At 71.3% G+C, this 16,199-nt stretch overlaps 4 protein-coding genes across 6 annotated transcripts; 1 reads left to right on the top strand and 3 right to left on the bottom strand.

Annotated features, from left to right (window-relative positions):
• Nucleotides 1-295: 295 nt before the first annotated feature.
• Nucleotides 296-2,093, top strand: DBNDD1 (dysbindin domain containing 1). 2 transcript variants are annotated; one of them, XM_086621126.1, is made up of 4 exons: nt 296-344; nt 1,212-1,358; nt 1,705-1,845; nt 1,933-2,093. In XM_086621126.1, the coding sequence occupies exons 1-4, from the start codon at nt 296-298 to the stop codon at nt 2,091-2,093; spliced, it is 498 nt and encodes a 165-aa protein (XP_086477252.1). The 2 variants fall into 2 exon arrangements, with proteins under 2 accessions (XP_086477252.1, XP_086477251.1); XM_086621125.1 differs by having other exon boundaries at nt 1,705-2,093.
• Nucleotides 2,094-3,825: 1,732 nt separating this feature from the next.
• Nucleotides 3,826-7,213, bottom strand: DEF8 (differentially expressed in FDCP 8 homolog). Its single transcript, XM_086621150.1, has 11 exons — nt 7,108-7,213; nt 6,913-6,995; nt 6,667-6,816; nt 6,431-6,572; nt 6,183-6,347; nt 5,413-5,540; nt 5,057-5,170; nt 4,524-4,604; nt 4,281-4,421; nt 4,077-4,186; nt 3,826-3,977 (listed from the first exon to the last, which is right to left on the bottom strand). The coding sequence occupies exons 1-11, from the start codon at nt 7,211-7,213 to the stop codon at nt 3,875-3,877; spliced, it is 1,323 nt and encodes a 440-aa protein (XP_086477276.1). The 3' UTR covers nt 3,826-3,874.
• Nucleotides 7,214-9,464: 2,251 nt separating this feature from the next.
• Nucleotides 9,465-12,106, bottom strand: TUBB3 (tubulin beta 3 class III). Of its 2 annotated transcripts, XM_086621147.1 has the most exons (4): nt 12,050-12,106; nt 11,648-11,756; nt 10,779-10,889; nt 9,465-10,540 (listed from the first exon to the last, which is right to left on the bottom strand). In XM_086621147.1, exons 1-4 carry the CDS (start codon nt 12,104-12,106, stop codon nt 9,465-9,467), a joined length of 1,353 nt encoding a protein of 450 aa, XP_086477273.1. The 2 variants fall into 2 exon arrangements, with proteins under 2 accessions (XP_086477273.1, XP_086477274.1); XM_086621148.1 differs by lacking the exon at nt 11,648-11,756 and having other exon boundaries at nt 10,779-10,881.
• A 1,013-nt stretch (nt 12,107-13,119) lies between these two features.
• Nucleotides 13,120-14,064, bottom strand: MC1R (melanocortin 1 receptor). Its single transcript, XM_086621151.1, has one exon. The coding sequence runs from the start codon at nt 14,062-14,064 to the stop codon at nt 13,120-13,122; it is 945 nt and encodes a 314-aa protein (XP_086477277.1).
• Between the last annotated feature and the right edge of the window lie 2,135 nt (nt 14,065-16,199).

The raw sequence follows: 16,199 nt of genomic DNA, 5'->3' as shown, positions 1-16,199 counted from the left end.
CTGTGCCGCGGCCCCTGTCACCGTGCGGCCCCGGCCATGCCCTCCCATGGCACCGGGCCCTCAGAGCAGTGCGGGGGGACAGTGCCACCGGACCGGGCACTGGCCAGCAGCGAGACCGACACCGGCGGGGTGGCCGGAGCCGCTGCTGCCTGGCTCTGCGGTTTGACGTGAGTCAGCAGAGCCGTGTGCGGGGAGGGAGCCCTGATGCCAGCCCCGCTTCCCGCCAGGCAGCCGGTGAGCCCGGGCTGGAGCGGGTCAGCGTGGCCGGCGGCGTGGCCAGTGGCACGGCGTGACCATGCAGGCGGAGGCCAGAGGGGATTTCTGCAGCAGGGACCAGCGCCCTGGTGGGTGGGGGCTCAAGGAGGGGGGAGCAGGGCTGGGAGGCTGCCAGTGGCACGGGAGGACGAGCTCCAGGTGGTGACACTGCCGTGTCACCCACTGGGGCCAGGCACCGCGACGGCATGTGGGGTGGGATGGCAGGAGCGGGCAGCCCCTGTGGCCTGCCTGGAGAGCTCTTCCTAGCACTGAAGCGGGCTGGGGACCCCATTTCCCAGCTGCAGCTCCATGAACCAGGAGCAGGAAGCAAACACCCCCACAATGTCCCTTTGCCCGTCCTGGCTCCTTTGGGCGGGAGGATTTCTGTCCCTTGCCCGGCCGTCACCATCCTGGGGGGAATGAGGAGATGCCCAGCCTGTGGTGAGCCCATCCCTGTGCCACCTCACCTGGCAGTGCAGCGATGGCAGGGCCCAGTGGCACATGGTGCCGGGGTGCAGCCGGCTCTGTCCTGCTCCAGCACTGGCACCAGGTGGGCCAGGGGCCCAAGCATGGCAGTGCCCGGTGCTGCCCCGGGCACACAGGGCCTCCCTCCCGTCCTCAGTGCCCCCTCGAGAGGGGTGCCCAGGCATGGCTGTGCCATGACCACGGGCTGTGCCACAACTGTGGCCACCTCAGTCCCGCTGGCTCTTGCCGGCAGACAAACCGCCCCTTGTCTGGGCTCCGGCACAGGCTGAGCTTTTGTCTTGCCGACACAAAGGGGCTGCGTGGGGCGTGGGGCTGCCGGCACGGGGGGCCGCTGAGCTGCTCTGCCTGGCCCCTCTGGCCCCCCCCGGGGTCCTGCAGCCCCTGTCCACCTCAGCCGGGACACCCCAAGGGAGCTGGGGGGCCCCAGGTGGGAGCTGCCATCACCAATGCGGCAGGTGCTGGTATCACAGAGCTCGGCAAGGAGACGCTGGCCCCGGAGTGCCCGGCAGGGACCCCTGCCCATGGGCCGGCCCAGGAGACTCCCGGAGCCCCCACAGAGGAGCAGAGTGGCATCCCCATCCCCAGTGCTGGCCTGCTGCAGGTCACCGAGCGCAGACGTGAGTGCGACCCTGTCCCCGGGGTCCCTGCCTGTCCCTGGGGTCCCTGCCTGTCCCTTAGCATCCTCTGCCAGTCCGTGGGGTCTCTGCCAGTCCTTGGGGTGCTCTGCCTGTCCCTTGGGATCCCCTGCCTGTCCTTGGCATCCCCTGCCTGCTCCTGCGGTCCCTGCCTGCCCCTGGGGTCCCCTGCCTGCCCCGAGCTGGTCACTGTCCCTGCCGAGCCCCTCATCCCCTCCAGCTCCCTGAGTCCCTGTGCACCAGCTCTCCCCAGGGCACCCACCCCGCTGCCCCCAGCCCATCCCCGGGGTGTCCCATCGGGTCCCCGAGCGCGGCCGGCTGCCCGCAGAGCCCCTGAGCAGCGTCTCCTCGCTGGAGGTGCACTTCGACCTGCTGGACCTGACGGAGCTGACCGACATGTCGGACCAGGAGCTGGCTGAGGTCTTCGCCGACTCCGACGAGGAGAACGCGGCCGGAGAGTCTTCCAGCGGTGAGCGACCGGGGCCGTCCTCGGCCTCTCCGTCCGTCTGTCCGTCCGTCCGTCCGGGAGCGGGCCCTGAGCCGTCTGTCCCCGCAGGGCTGCAGCCGCAGGCGGTGCCGCGGGCCGGGTACCTGCGCTCGCCCTCCTGGACCCGAGCGCGGGAGCAGGGCCGGGAGAAGAAGCACCTCAGCGACCCGGAGCTGCCGCCGGGACCCCCGGACGCCTTCCTGCCCGCCGAGCGGCCGCGGGAGCCCTAAGGGCTGCCCTGGCCCCGGGGGGCGGCGGCGGGGACACGCCGGGGGAAGGACGCGGGGACACGCCGGTACCGGCCGCTTCCTTTCGGCCCCGGCACCGTCGGAGCCCGTCCCCGCCGCCCGGCCCGCGGGGGCCGGGGTGCAGGACTGGGGGCGCGGGGCAGCTCGCCCAGAGGCACCGCGGACTGGCCCCGGGGTTGTAGGCGGTGGCCCCAGGCCGGGGCGGCCCCCAGCCCCGCGGAGGGAGGAACGGGGCCGGTTAGAGCCGGTGGCCCGGCGTCCCCCCGGGCCGCGGGGAAAGGGCAACCGGCCCCCCGTGCCGGGAACCGGGGCTGCCCGCAGTTCAGCGCAGGACCGGGGCTGGTGCGGCCCCGGCTGCCGGGAGCGACGGCCCGGACGGGACGCGCCCTCCAGCCCTGCGGAGCATGGCCGGGGCCGGTGCCCGCCGCGGCCTCGTGTAGCAGCGATGTGTTCCGGTAAAACCGACAGACCCACCACCGCCGCGGCTCTGCCCGTCTCCGTCGCCTCGGGGGAGAAAAGGGGGGGTGGGGGGTCAGGAGAGGCGCCCCCCCGGGCGGGACACGGGGCTCCCCTCGAGCCGGGAAGGGCTGCGGGGCACGGGAGGGGTCGGCGACTGGGGCGGGGGAGCGGGTACCGGGGCCGGGGGCGACGGCGAAGCCCCAGGGAGCCCAGCACGCACCGGGGGACACCCGGGCAGGACGCGGCGCCGCCCCGAGCGGCGCGGGGAGACGCGAGTCGGGCCGCTACCGGGGCAGCGCTGGCCGCGGCCCCTCCCGGTGGGCGGGATACCGGGGTGGCGGCCCCGCCTCGGCGCCGTCGGCGCGCGCCGATCGCGTCACGTCGCGACACCATCCAGCCCACGGAGCGCCACCGGCACGGTGCCCCCGTACGGCGGGGCTGCGGGACCCGAGGGGACGGGCCCGGGTGCGGGACAGAGCCCAAGGGCGGAGGTTCGGGGCAGTCCCGGTGCTCGCCCCGCGCCAGCCCCGGTGGGACCCACCGGCTTGCCCCTCCCCGAGCGCCCACCCGCCGCCCCGGTGCCCCCCGCCGCGCCAAAGCAGGGACACGGGTGTTGGGTTGCGCAAAGAGGCCTCGTTAATGCTACAGGGAACCCGGAGGGGCCGCGGGGGCGAGGGGGAGCAGCGGCCCCGCACGGTACCCTGCCCCGCTCCAGCCACCCCACAGCCCCCCCGCCCCCGGGGCTCTGCCCGCACACCGGCTGTGTGTGTCCGTGGGGCAGGGCGCCAAACCGGGGGTTTTCTCCCAGAATTAGCAGCGTTATCGTCATAGTGTATGTGTGTGCCAGGGGGGGTGGCAGGGCCCCCTGGCAGCCCACAGGGACCGTGAGAGCAGCTCAGCCCAGCTCTTCCGCCGAGCCCTGGTGCCCTCGCCCTCCCTGGCAGCGCCCGTTGCTCCAGCTCAGCCGGCACCCTCACCCACGCTGCGCGGCTGCGGGCAGCAGAGTGCCGGACCCCTGCCATGCCCGTGCGCAACTGCCAGGCATGGATGCTGCGGGCAGCACCGGTGCAGGGATGACGGGTCCTGGCACCTCCCGTGGGGCTCACTCTGCGCCCGGGGAGCAGCTATGGGCCAGCAGCGACCTTCCCCCCGCAGTGCCCGGGCCCACAGCCCCCACGGACAGAGGTTCCCAGCTGCCTTGTAGAGCCGGGGGCCACCCCAGCCTCCAAACAGCTGTGGGGCTGCCCCTGTCCGTCCCAGGGCTTTGCGGTGGGTGGGGGGCAGCCGTGGGGTCAGACACCCCTTTAGGGCTCTGCCTCAGTGCCGGAGTCCTGGAAGAGGGACTGTTTACGCAGGCTCAGCCGGGCGCACTTGGGGCAGGTGGTGGAGTTGTCGTAGTAGCAGTCCCTGCGGGGAGGGGACAGCGCTGGGACACCGGCCCCCGCACTGCCCAGTGCCACACCATCAGGCCTGGCAGGAGGCGGCCGTCCCCAGTGCGTGCGGTACCTGTGGAAGACGGCGGAGCAGTCGGTGCAGACGGAGGTGTGGCTGTCGAAGGGGAAGAGCACGTCGCCCTCCTTGCAGAGCTCGCAGACGAAGCCTTTCGCCTGGCACCGCTGGGGCGAGAGCGGGCAGAGGGTCCCAACGGTGCCCAGCAGGGACCCCCCACGCGGTGCCGAACCCAAAGTCGTGCCGTCGGTGGCGGCTCACCTCGCAGTCCAGCTTGATGTGCTTGGCGAAGAGCGTGTGGATTTCGGTGAGGGAGCAGCTCAGGCGCCCGGCCTCAATGTCGATCAGGTCCTGCAGCGAGTACATCTCGTCGTTCTCCACAAAGTGCTGCCGGTCCTGCAGCTGCAGGAGGACAGCCCGTCACTGCCGCGCCACGCACCGCCGCGCCCGGCGCTCCGCGGTCCTGGGCTCGCCCCCGGCTCGGCCGCCCGCGTGGGGCCTGACCTGCAGCAGCAGCCGTGCCTCCATCGCCTCCTTGCAGGTGATGAAGTAGGGCTTCATCAGCAGGATGTCCTGGCGCAGCTTCTGCAGGGGGCGGGATGGGGTGGGAATGGAGGGACAGGTGGGAATGAGACAGGGAAAAGGGTGGTGGCAGAGACAGGGACGGAGGTGAGATGGGATGGTGTGGGAATGGGACAGGAATAGAGGTGAGATGGGATGGTGTGGGAATGGGACAGGATGAAGATGGGGACAGGGACAGGAATGGAATGGGGACGGGTTGGGGACCGGATGGGGACGGGGACAGGATGGGTCAAGCTCAGCCCCGTAGCAGTTTGAGCACCCCCACCCCTGCCCTGCTCCCCTTTGTGGGACCCAGCGGGTGCTGCCGGGGTCCCTCTCTCCCTCCTGCTCACCCCATGCTCCCTCTGTTGTGCCACGCGACCTGCCCACCTGCCCACCCCCATTCCCTGCCCTGCAGGGTGGGGTCCCCCCATCCGCATCCCCCCCACCCCGTCCGCGTGCCCCACCGCACTCACCCGGATCTCCACCAGCTCCTCCACGTAGTTGAAGAGCAGCGGGTTGATCTCCCGCAGCTTCAGCACGGGCCGCGACACCATCAGCGCCAGGTACCGCATGCTGCAGCGCGACACCTGCCCGCCCGTGGCCGGGGCCGCCGTCACCCCCATGGGCACCGGGCTGCCCCACCGCCACGGCCCGAGGGACCCTCAGCACCACCGCCCAGGGACCCCATCACCCGGAACACAGCCCTGGGGCCACAGCATCCCCCCAGGGACACAGCCCCCAGGGACCCCCATGCCCAGGGACACAGCCCCCCAGGTGATTCCCCCCGAGACCCTGGGTGCCCCTGAGCACCCTCCCCAAGCCAGGGCACCTTGCGGGGCTCAAAGTCCCAGTTGTGGATGGCGCGGGCGGGCACGACGGCCAGGTCATTCCAGTGGCAGCTGCTGCAGTAGTAGAGGCCAGTGTAATCGCACTGCCGGGCCTCGCTGGGCACCCCCCCTGTGGCGGCACACACGTTGGCACACGCTTTGGCACACACGTTGGCACCGCGCCATGCCCTGTTTGCCCCACACCATGTACCCCCCCAGCACCCATGGATGCAGTGGGGCCCCAGCATCACCTTCCCATGGGCTGTGGCCCCCCCCAGCTCCACACAGCCCTGACCCCCACCTCCCCATAGCTTCCAGCCCCACCCAGCGCCCAGAGCCCCCACCTCCAGCTCCTCACAGCCCCCAGAGGAGCTCAGCCCCACACATCCCCCACCCCCCAGCCTCAGGCAGCCCTGGCCCCCAGCTCCTCCCAGCCCCACACATCCCCCAGTTCTCAGCCCCATAGACCTTCCAAGGGAGCCTAGTCCCACACACCCCTCTAGCCCCACAGAGCCCCCAACTCCCCCCAGCTCCACACAGCGCCATGCAGCCCCACACCCCCTTCCAGCCTCCCAGAACCCCCATTTCCCAGCCCCCTAGAACCCCCAGTTCCCAGCCTCATGGAGCCTCACTGAGTCCCACACCCCCCCAGCCACCCAGAGCTCCCAGTTCCCCCCACCACCCACATCCCCCACTTCCCAGCCCCCTAGAGCCCCCCGCTAGCCCCAGTCCCACACCCCCCAGCCCCACGCCGCAGCGGGCACAGCCTCACGGAGGGAGACAGGGGCGCGGCACTCAGCGCAGCGGTAGTCTTGGCTGTCCAGCCCGCTCTCGGGGCAGATGCTGAGCTGGTACTCGGCCTGGTGGCTCACCTTGGCACGCACGCAGGGCTTGCTCACCAGCGGCAGGCACTTGCTGTGGCACCGGTAGTAGCAGCCTGTGGGGGGGGCACACATGGCCATCAGCGCAGGGCCAGGGCACACGGGGCTGGGGGGTGGGTGGAAGTGGTACCAGCCCCACCTGTGCAGGTGTACCAGGTCTGGATGAGCCCCCAGATGATGGTGCTGCACTTGTCGCACATCTGCTTCACGCTCTTGCTCTTCTCCTTGTAGAAGCGATGCTCCAGGACCACCCGGATGTTGGGCTCATCCTCGCCGGGGTCCTGCGGAGGGGGCAGGTGTATCAGTGTGAGCCCCCCGCCCCAGCCATGGAGACCTCCCCAGCCCCCCCGCCTCCCAGCCCTGCCCCGGCCCCACCTTCAGCTCCTGCAGCTTGAGGCGGAGGTGGATGAGCCGAACCACCGCGTCCTTCTGCCGCTCCGACTGCTCGGGCAGCGCCAGGATTGCCCGCTTGCACTCCTCGATGGCCTGGCGCAGCTGCTGCACGTCCGACGCCAGGATCAGGCCCTGCGGCAGGAGGAGAAAGAGGAGGAGGAGGAGAAGGATGGACCGGTAGCTCTCCCAAACCCCCCCAGCCCCGCTGCCCCCTCCAGCCCCACTCACCACGGGGCGGGAGAAATGGTCCTCGGCCAGACCCAGGTCCATGGTGCCCTCGGGGTCCCCCGGGGACCGATCCGGCTGCTGGGCTGCAAGTGGGGGCGAGAGGGGGGGGATGGAGCGCCACGGGGGGGCTGGGGCCGCCTGGCCACGCCCGCCGTGGGGCAGGGAAGGGGGGGCTGGGGGGGCGTCAGCACGCACCTGGGGTCGGGGCCCCCCCGTCGGGGCGCTCCTGCTGCTCGGGGGTCTTGTTGAAAGGGTTGAGGTGGGCCTGGCGGAAGCGGGCCAGCCGCTCGTCGTACGCCATCGCCGCCCGCCCTGCGGGACACCGGCTGCCGCCTCAGCCGCCCGCCGGCCCCGGCGCCGGCCCCGCTGGGCACACCCGTCCCTCCGCCTCCCACGCCTGCGGTCCCCGCCCTGCCCCGCTGCCACCGCCCGGCTTGGCCCGCGGTCACCCCATCCCGGCACCGCGGGGACACCCCCCACCCCAACAGAGCCCCTCCCGGTGCACCTCCGCATCGCACAGAGCCCCCCGCACCCCCACACTGCACAGACCCCCCCCCTGCACCCTCGCATTGCACAGCCCCTCCCGGTGCACCCGTGCATTGCACAGCCCCCCCCGGTGCACCCCCACATTGCACAGTCCCCCCCCCCGCACCCCCGCATTGCACAGACCCTCCGTGCACCACCCCACAGCGCAGCCCCCCCGCACTGCCCAGCCCCCCATCAGCCCACCCCCCCGCACCGCTCGCTGCAGACACCCCCCCCCATGCACCCCCTTGTTGCCCCGTACCCCACTCCTCACCCCGCATTCCCCCCCCCCCCCCTCCTCGCCCCGCCCGGCCCCCAGCAGAGCCCCCGCCACCGCCCGCCCGCCAGGGGGCAGCGCCCCCCCCCCCCCCCCCCCCCCCCCGCTCACCGCAGCGCCGCGCACCGCCCCCCGCTCCTCCGCCGCCGCGCCCCGCCCCGCCGGGCCGCTCCGCCCCGTCCCGCCGCGCCCCGCCGCGCTGCCGCCCCCTGCCGGCCGGCGGAGCGCACCGCACCGCGCCTCACCGCCCCGCTCCGCCCCGCACCGCACCGCCCCGCCCTGCCCCGCTCCGCCCCGCACCGCTCCGCTCCGCCCGCCTCGCCCCGCACCGCCCCGCCCCGCTCCGCCCCGCGCCGCGCCGCCCCGCCCCGCTCCGCCCGCCCCGCACCGCACCGCTCCGCACCGCACCGCCCCGCACCGCCCCGCCCCGCCCCGCCCCGCCCCGCTCCGCCCCGCCCCGCACCGCTCCGCTCCGCCCGCCCTGCCCCGCACCGCCCCGCACCGCTCCGCTCCGCCCGCACCGCCCCGCCCCGCCCCGCCCCGCACCGCCCGCCCCGCTCCGCCCCGCCCCGCACCGCTCCGCCCGCCCCGCACCGCCCCGCACCGCTCCGCACCGCCCCGCCCCGCCCCGCCCCGCACCGCACCGCACCGCCCGCCCCGCTCCGCCCCGCACCGCACCGCTCCGCATCGCTCCGCACCTGGGCGGGGCCGCGCCGGGGCACAGCGCGGACGGGGCGTCCCGATCACGCACCGTGTCCGCGGAGCGCGGCCGTCGGCCCCGCACCCCGCGGCTCCTCCGCACCCCGCGGCTCCTCCGACCCCGCGCCACCAGCACCGCGCCCCGCCGCCCGCACGGCCCCCGGCCCCGTAGTCGCCATCCCCGCAGCGCCCTGACCCCCAGCCCCCTCCCTGCCCCCCCCCAGCACGGCCCCTCCCCACAACCACGCGGGGGCACGGGGACCCCCAGGAGGACGCGGCAGCCCCCCGGCAGCACAGCCTGGCCCCCCCACTCCGGGCTCAGACCAGCACCCAGGCTGGAGCCAGGGGTGCCCAGAGGCTGGGGGTGCCCTGGACCCCCCGAAGCCAAGCACTGGCTTTTGGTGCTGGGGAGTGCCCCCGGGTCCGTGCCCCCACCTCGGCTGTGGGGGACAAAGGGGTCCTGGCACTGTCCTGGCACAGGGGGGGAAGCAGCCACCGTCCCCCCGCCCCAGCGTGGAGAAGGGTGATGCTGGGGACAAAGGCACAGCTGCCATCCCGGGCGCTGCAGCCAGGCAGGGTGGCACCTGCACCCCCAGCCCTGGGGGGGCTGGACCTCGGGGGCAGGAGGGTGCACGACACTGTGCACGGGGGACAGGGCATTGTCATGGCCTGGGCACGGCCATAGTGGGCACACAGGGTCCCCAACCACCCTCCTTGATGGGAATGGCTCGGGGGGGGCCGAGCCCCCGAGCTGCCCCCAGCAGAGGGGGGGGCTGTGTCGGGGGGGTGTGTGTGTCCCCATCCCCTCCCCAGGAGCCGCAGACAGGTGGTACCTGGACAGCAATAAATTTATTAAGTATTCAAAAAAAAATAATAGACACGAACCAGTAAAAAAAGAAAAGGGGGGAGGCAGGAGGGGGGCGGGGGGGCCGAGCCGGCTCAGGGAGGGACGGGGTCAGGAGACACCGAAGGGGCAGATGGGGGGAGCCCGGCTGGGGGGCGGCAGCGCGAAGCCGGAGGGGGTTACGGGCGGCAGGGGGGCAGTGGGGCATCACTTGGCGCCCTGCGCCTCCGACTCCTCCTCGTCGTCCTCGTACATCTCGCCCTCCTCCTCGGCCGTGGCGTCCTGGTACTGCTGGTACTCGGACACGAGGTCGTTCATGTTGCTCTCAGCCTCGGTGAACTCCATCTCGTCCATCCCCTCGCCTGTGTACCAGTGGAGGAAGGCCTTGCGCCGGAACATGGCCGTGAACTGCTCCGAGATGCGCTTGAAGAGCTCCTGGATGGCCGTGCTGTTGCCGATGAAGGTGGAGGACATCTTCAGCCCCCGGGGAGGGATGTCGCAGACGGCCACCTTGACGTTGTTGGGGATCCACTCCACGAAGTAGGAGCTGTTCTTGCTCTGGATGGCCAACATCTGCTCGTCCACCTCCTTCATGGACATGCGGCCCCGGAAGACGGTGGCCACGGTGAGGTAGCGGCCGTGGCGGGGGTCGCAGGCGGCCATCATGTTCTTGGCGTCAAACATCTGCTGAGTGAGCTCCGGGACGGTGAGGGCGCGGTACTGCTGGCTGCCGCGGGCCGTCAGCGGGGCGAAGCCCGGCATGAAGAAATGGAGACGCGGGAAGGGCACCATGTTGACGGCCAACTTGCGGAGGTCGGCGTTGAGTTGGCCGGGGAAGCGGAGGGAGGTGGTGACACCGCTCATGGTGGCCGAGACGAGGTGGTTGAGGTCGCCGTAGGTGGGGGTGGCCAACTTGAGGGTGCGGAAGCAGATGTCGTAGAGAGCTTCGTTATCGATGCAGTAGGTCTCATCCGTGTTCTCCACCAGCTGGTGGATGGAGAGCGTGGCGTTGTAGGGCTCCACCACCGTGTCCGACACCTTGGGGGACGGCACCACGCTGAAAGTGTTCATGATGCGGTCGGGATACTCCTCCCGCACCTTGCTGATGAGGAGGGTGCCCATGCCGGAGCCGGTGCCACCACCCAGCGAGTGGGTCAGCTGGAAGCCCTGCAGGCAGTCGCAGTTCTCACACTCCTTCCGCACCACGTCCAGCACCGAGTCCACCAGCTCGGCCCCCTCCGTGTAGTGGCCCTTGGCCCAGTTGTTCCCGGCCCCGCTCTGGCCTGCCAGGGGGGAAAGAGGCACCCGATGGCCACTGGCACCCCCGCGCCCACGCCGGGGAGGGGACGGGTGCCGCCACCGGCAGCGGCGAGATCTGAAGCCGGGGCGGGGTGGGAAGCGGAAAACCACAAAGGTTTGGCGCTGTGCCGGGCCCCACGGCACGGGTGGGGATGCACCCGCCGACGGCCCGGGAGGGGTCTGGGGACCGGGGCGATGGCGTCCTCCTCCCCGGGGACCTACCGAAGATGAAGTTGTCGGGGCGGAAGAGGTGGCCGAAGGCCCCCGAGCGCACACTGTCCATCGTCCCCGGCTCCAGGTCCACCAGGATGGCGCGAGGCACGTACTTGTGAGCTGCGAGACACCCCGTGCCAGGAGGGGACCTGCCACTGCCCCCCACCCCCGCTCTGCCACCCCCCACCCTGCAAGGTCCCACGGGGCTGAGGGTGTGCGTGTCCATCCCCCCCAAACACAGGGTCCCCGGGGGCTGGGTGTACATGGGTGCCCCCCCCCCCACTCTGCAGTGTCCCACAGAGCTGGGTGCACATGTTTGCCCCCCACCCAAAACCACATGGCCCCATGGAGCTGGGTGCACGTGTCATGTGTGTCCCCCCCAAAGCACAGGATCCCATGGGGCTGGGTGCACGTGTCCCCGCCCCCCACCCTGTGGGGTCCCAAGGACGTGGGTGCACATGTCATGTTTCCCCCCGCCCAAACCACGGGGTCCCTGTGGGGCTGGGGGCACGCCTACCCCCCCCGCACACAGTGGGGGTCCCAGGGGTCTGGGTGCATGTCTGCTCCCCCTCCCCTAAACCACAGGGTCCCTGGGGCTGGGTGCACACCCCACACACCCCCCCCCCCCCAATGTCCCGCAGGGCTGGGTGCGTGTGTGTCCCCCCCCCAGCACTGCAGGGCCCCACAGAGCTGGGTGCGTGTCTGTGCCCCCCCAAAGCAGAGCCTCATGGTGGGGGCGCATGTCTGCCCCCCCCTCCCCCCGCAATCAGGGTGGGAGCAGACCCATGACCGGGGTGGGGACGGGACAAGAGGACTCCCCCCACGCCCAGGATGGGGGTGCCGGGCCCGGGGGGGGTCCCGGGGGGGGCGTCGCTTACAGGAAGCCTCATTGTAGTAGACGCTGATGCGCTCCAGCTGCAGGTCCGAATCACCCACGTAGTTGCCGCTGGGGTCGATGCCGTGTTCGTCGCTGATCACCTCCCAGAACTAGGGGGGGGGGGAACGGGGCTCAGCGGGGGGGGGGGGGGGGGGGGCGGAGGGGGAGCGCGCGATCACCGGGGACCCCCCCCCGGGCGGGGCGGGCGCCCCCTGGCGGCGGGGCGCGGGGCAGGGCGGGCGCTGTCCGCGGTGCTGAAGGGCGGCGGCGGGCGGACAAAGGCGGCGGGGGGGGGGGGGGGGGCGGGGCCCTTTGTCCGCCCGGTGCGGCGGAGGGGGGAGGGGGAGGGGGGGGTCTTTGTCCGCCGCCCGGCTCCGCCGCGGCGGGGCGGGGCCGCCGTTACCTTGGCGCCGATCTGGTTGCCGCATTGCCCCGCCTGGATGTGGACGATCTCCCTCATGGTGCTGCCGGGCCGGAGCGGGACGGGAGCGGGAGCGGGACCGGGAGCGGGAGCAGGAACAGGAGCGGAGCGGCACCGGGAGCGCGGGGGGCGGCCCCGCCACCGCCGCCTCCTTTATAGGCGCCTCGCGCCGCACCGGGCCGGGCGCTGACGTCACCGCCGCTCCACAGCCAATCGGCGGCCGCCGCCGCAGCGCTGCAACAGCCCTGCGGCACCGGCGCCACCGCCCGCCCCGCCCCGCCCCGGCCCCGGCCCCGGCCCCGCCGGCTCGGGGACCCCCGGCCCCCACGGGGGGCACGGGAGGCGGGAGGGGAGCCCTGCACCCGTGGTGGGGGAGGGGAGGGGAGAGGAGGGGACCCTCCCGCCCCGGCACGCGGGGGGACCCCGGTACCCGCGGCGGGGAGGGGCGACGGACCACCCAGGCACGGCGGGAGCATCCCGGGGCGGCGCGGGGGGGGGGTGTGGGGGCGACGTCTCAACCCCCGTCCCGTCACGGGGGGGGGGCAGGGACAGGGCACGGGGAGGGGGGCGGCCCCGGGGGTCCCGAGCGCCAGAACCCCCCGCGGGGCCGGGCCGGGCGGCGACGGGCGCGGCCCGAGAACAAAGGCGGCGGCGAGGGGGCCCTTTGTCCGGGGGTCGCCCCCTCCCCCCCCGCAAGGACCGGCCTCCCGCTACCCCGCGCCCGGGGCTGCTCCAACGCCCCGCCCGTCCCTCCCGGTGCCCCCGGCCCCGGCGCGGGGGTCCGCGGCCCGACAGCGGCAACCGAGAGCGACTGAGCTTCGAATAAACGGTGGGGCCGGGCACGGCCGACCCCTCCCCGGGGGTCCGCGGGGGCTGCACGGCGGGGCCGGCCACAGCATCACTGCAAAGAGCCTTTATTGGGTACCGCGAGCCCGTCAGCCCGGATCGGGGGCACCGGAGGGGGACGCCCCGCAGCGTGTCCTGTCCCGTCTGTCCATCCGTCCGTCCGTCCCGCGGTGGGGGTGGCTGTGCCGTTACCCGCGTCCCGTTGCCTACCAGGAGCACAGCACCACCTCCCGCAGCGTCCGCCGGAGCTCCTGGCTCCGGAAGGCGTATATGAGGGGGTCAACCACGGAGTTGCAGATGATGAGGATGAGGAAGAGGTTGAAGTAGCTGAAGATGCAGGTGCAGAAGGGGTTGGTGGGGCAGGTGACGATGAGGATGAGGTGGAAGAAGAAAGGCCCCCAGCAGATGAAGAAGACGCCCAGGAGGATGGTGAGCGTGACGGCTCCCTTCAGGCTGCTGCTGCGGTAGACGGTGGGCTGCTTCTGCTGGCTGGAGATGCTGCGGAGGTGGTGGCGGGCCAGGGCGAACATGTGGATGTAGAGCACCAGCATGAGGACCAGCATGAAGAGGAAGAAGCCGATGAGGCAGAGGAGGATGGCGTTGTTGCGGTAGTAAGTGACGAAGACAGTGCTGGAGACAGTGCTGGCCAGCCAGACGCTGGCCATTGTCACCACGGCCCGTTGCAGTGTCATGATGCTGTGGTAGCGCAGGGCGTAGAAGATGGTGATGTAGCGGTCCACAGCGATGACCCCCAGGAAGGAGAGGGAGGACACGACGGAGCTGCAGATGAGCATGTCAATGACGTTGTCCATGTGGCGGACGATGCTGGCGCGGATCACCAGCACGCCATGCTCCATCAGCAGCATGAAGAGCATCTCCACCAGGTTGCTGACACTCACCAGCATGTCGGAGACAGCCAGGCAGCAGATGAAGTAGTACATGGGCGAGTGCAGGTTCCTGTTCTTCAGGATGGCGGCCACCACCAGCAGGTTCTCCACCAGGCTCACCAGCCCCAGCGTGAGGAAGAGCTCGTTGGGTATGTCGAGCCCCTGGCACCAGGCGCCGCCGGCCCCGGCGGTGGCGTTGCTCTGGTTGCCCTCGCTGGCGTTCCAGGGCTCGCGCAGCAGGCGCAGGGGGGCCAGCGTCGACATGGCCCCTGCCTCAGCCCCAGGGGTTGGGGGCCGAGCCCCCGGGGCCCCCTGCAGCACCCACACACCCCGAGCCCCTGGCCCACCCCGCCAGCGCTCCCGCAGTGCCCCTCTGCGCCGAGGGGACGCAGAGGAATTGGGGACGGAGGGTCTCGCTGCCCGGGGTCTCTCTGGGGATGCCGCCAGCCAGCCAGGACCCCCGGTGCTGTGGCCGCCCTCCTTGCCAGCCCTTGCTGGGGTCCCCACAGCTGCACGCCCGCCGGCCTGGGGTGATGGGGAAGAAAGGGCCCTTTCTCTGCCCCGCTTTAAAGCCAGCTCCCACGGCTCCTCCTCCCGAGGAGGGTGGGCACCCGCATGACGGCGACACCCCGGCAGTGAGGGGACCTGCCACAGCTACCAAACACCCAGCATGGCCCTGGGTAGCCCACACACTTGGGGTCATTGTGTGCCTGGGGGTCCCACATGCCCTGGGGAGGTCTACGCACCCCCGGGGCTGCGCACCTTGGGGGGCTGTGTGCCGTAGGGGTCCTCTCTGCCCTGGGGGTCCATGCACCTTGGCATCCCCAAGTGTCCTGGGGTCCTCTGTGCCCCGGGGTGATCCCTGTACCCTGGGGGACTGTGTGTCTTGGAGGGTCTCATGTGCCCTGGGGTGCCCGTGCACCTTGGGGGCCCCAGTGGGACCCTCCCCACTGCAGGAGCCGAGCTGCCCCTCGCAGCCCCTGCACGTGGGGCAGGAGGAGCCCCGTCCCCCTCACCAGCCCCACCAGCCTCACCTGGTCCAGCTCTGGGGAAGGTATTTTGTCACGGGGAGGAAAACGGGTCTGATAGGGATCGTCAAAGGCGCGATTAAACGCCATGCTGCGCCCGCACCCCGGCAAAGCCCGGCACTGGAGGGAGCCCGGGCAGGCAGGGGGGACGCGGAACCCATCTGACCATCATGTGCCTTTGGTTGGTGTTGATGCCTGGAGCCGCTCAGCTGCCAAAGAGCCATTCACGGCTGCATGGAAAAGCCGATCCCACGGTCATTCCCACCGGCCACTTCCGCTCCTTCCCACAGGGCGCCGGGAGTCCTTCCCCATGGCACGGAGCACCCCACAGCTCTGGCAGGGATGAAAGCGTCTCAGCTGGATACGCTGGGAACGGGGTCCCAGGCTGCCGTGGCACTTCGCTCACCCCGAACACCGGCACGGCGAGGAGCTACGGTTAACACGTGCCGTGCGTCGAGCCGAAGCCCCAGCACCTGGCAAAGAGCGGCAAAACACCGCTCGCCCCCCGGGGAAACACGAGTAGGATGAATCCAAACCAACAGCAACTGGCTTCCCCCCACCCCCCCACCCCTTTCCTGGCTGCTGCTCGGCTAAAGAGCGCGCCGGTACGTGCTGTGAATTTTTAGCTTTAGCAACAAGAGGCTTTGAGAGAAGAGCTGGAAAACGCCGAGTCTGCAAATCCAAGCGACCGCAAGGCACGGGGTGGGAAGCAGAGATCCTGTGCCGTGGGATTCGGATGTACCGGAGGGGATGGTGTCGGGTAAGGTTGGCTTGAGCCCTGGGGTCTGCGCTCCAGCGCAGACCCCAGGGCTCAAGCCAGCCTTCCCCGACCTCATCCTCTGGGAAAGGGACGCAGCAGACGCTGCGGAAGCCGGGAAGGATTTATTCCGGGCAGCGCAGTCTGGCTCAGCGTTACAACCGCATCTCCAGCGTTACACAGCAGAAAGAGGGGGTGAAAAAAAATTAAAAAAAAAAAAAAAAAAAAAAAGCTTTGCAGGCAGCAAGGATGAGCTAAAGGTTCACGTCCTCGCGTGAAGGTGGGGAAACAAAGGATTGGGAGGGGTGGGAATGAGGAGAGGGGAATCGAATGGCTGCAGAACAAGGAAAAGCTGCTCTCCGTACGCCTCCAGCAGCTCACGGAGCGCCTGGTCCAAGAAATGGTGCTGGAGGGGACCCCCTACTCGAGTCCTGCATCAGTCAGGGCTTGGGGTGTTGTGTGGAGGGAAGGAGGCAGCAGGGTGGGGGAAGCACAAAGGCCAGGCGGGCTCCGGAGCCGCAGAAAAGGACAAAAAAAAAATCCCTCTGGTCATTAAATGTGGGAATGAGGAGGGGAGCAGGCAGGGGAAGGGGATGGCACGTGCTGGGAGGAGG

This window comes from Tauraco erythrolophus, chromosome 15, assembly GCF_009769465.1.
Source record: "Tauraco erythrolophus isolate bTauEry1 chromosome 15, bTauEry1.pri, whole genome shotgun sequence".
Lineage (NCBI taxonomy): Eukaryota > Metazoa > Chordata > Aves > Musophagiformes > Musophagidae > Tauraco > Tauraco erythrolophus.
The sequence above is the reverse complement of the archived record's forward strand: the minus strand, read 5'-3'. Positions and strand labels throughout refer to the sequence as shown.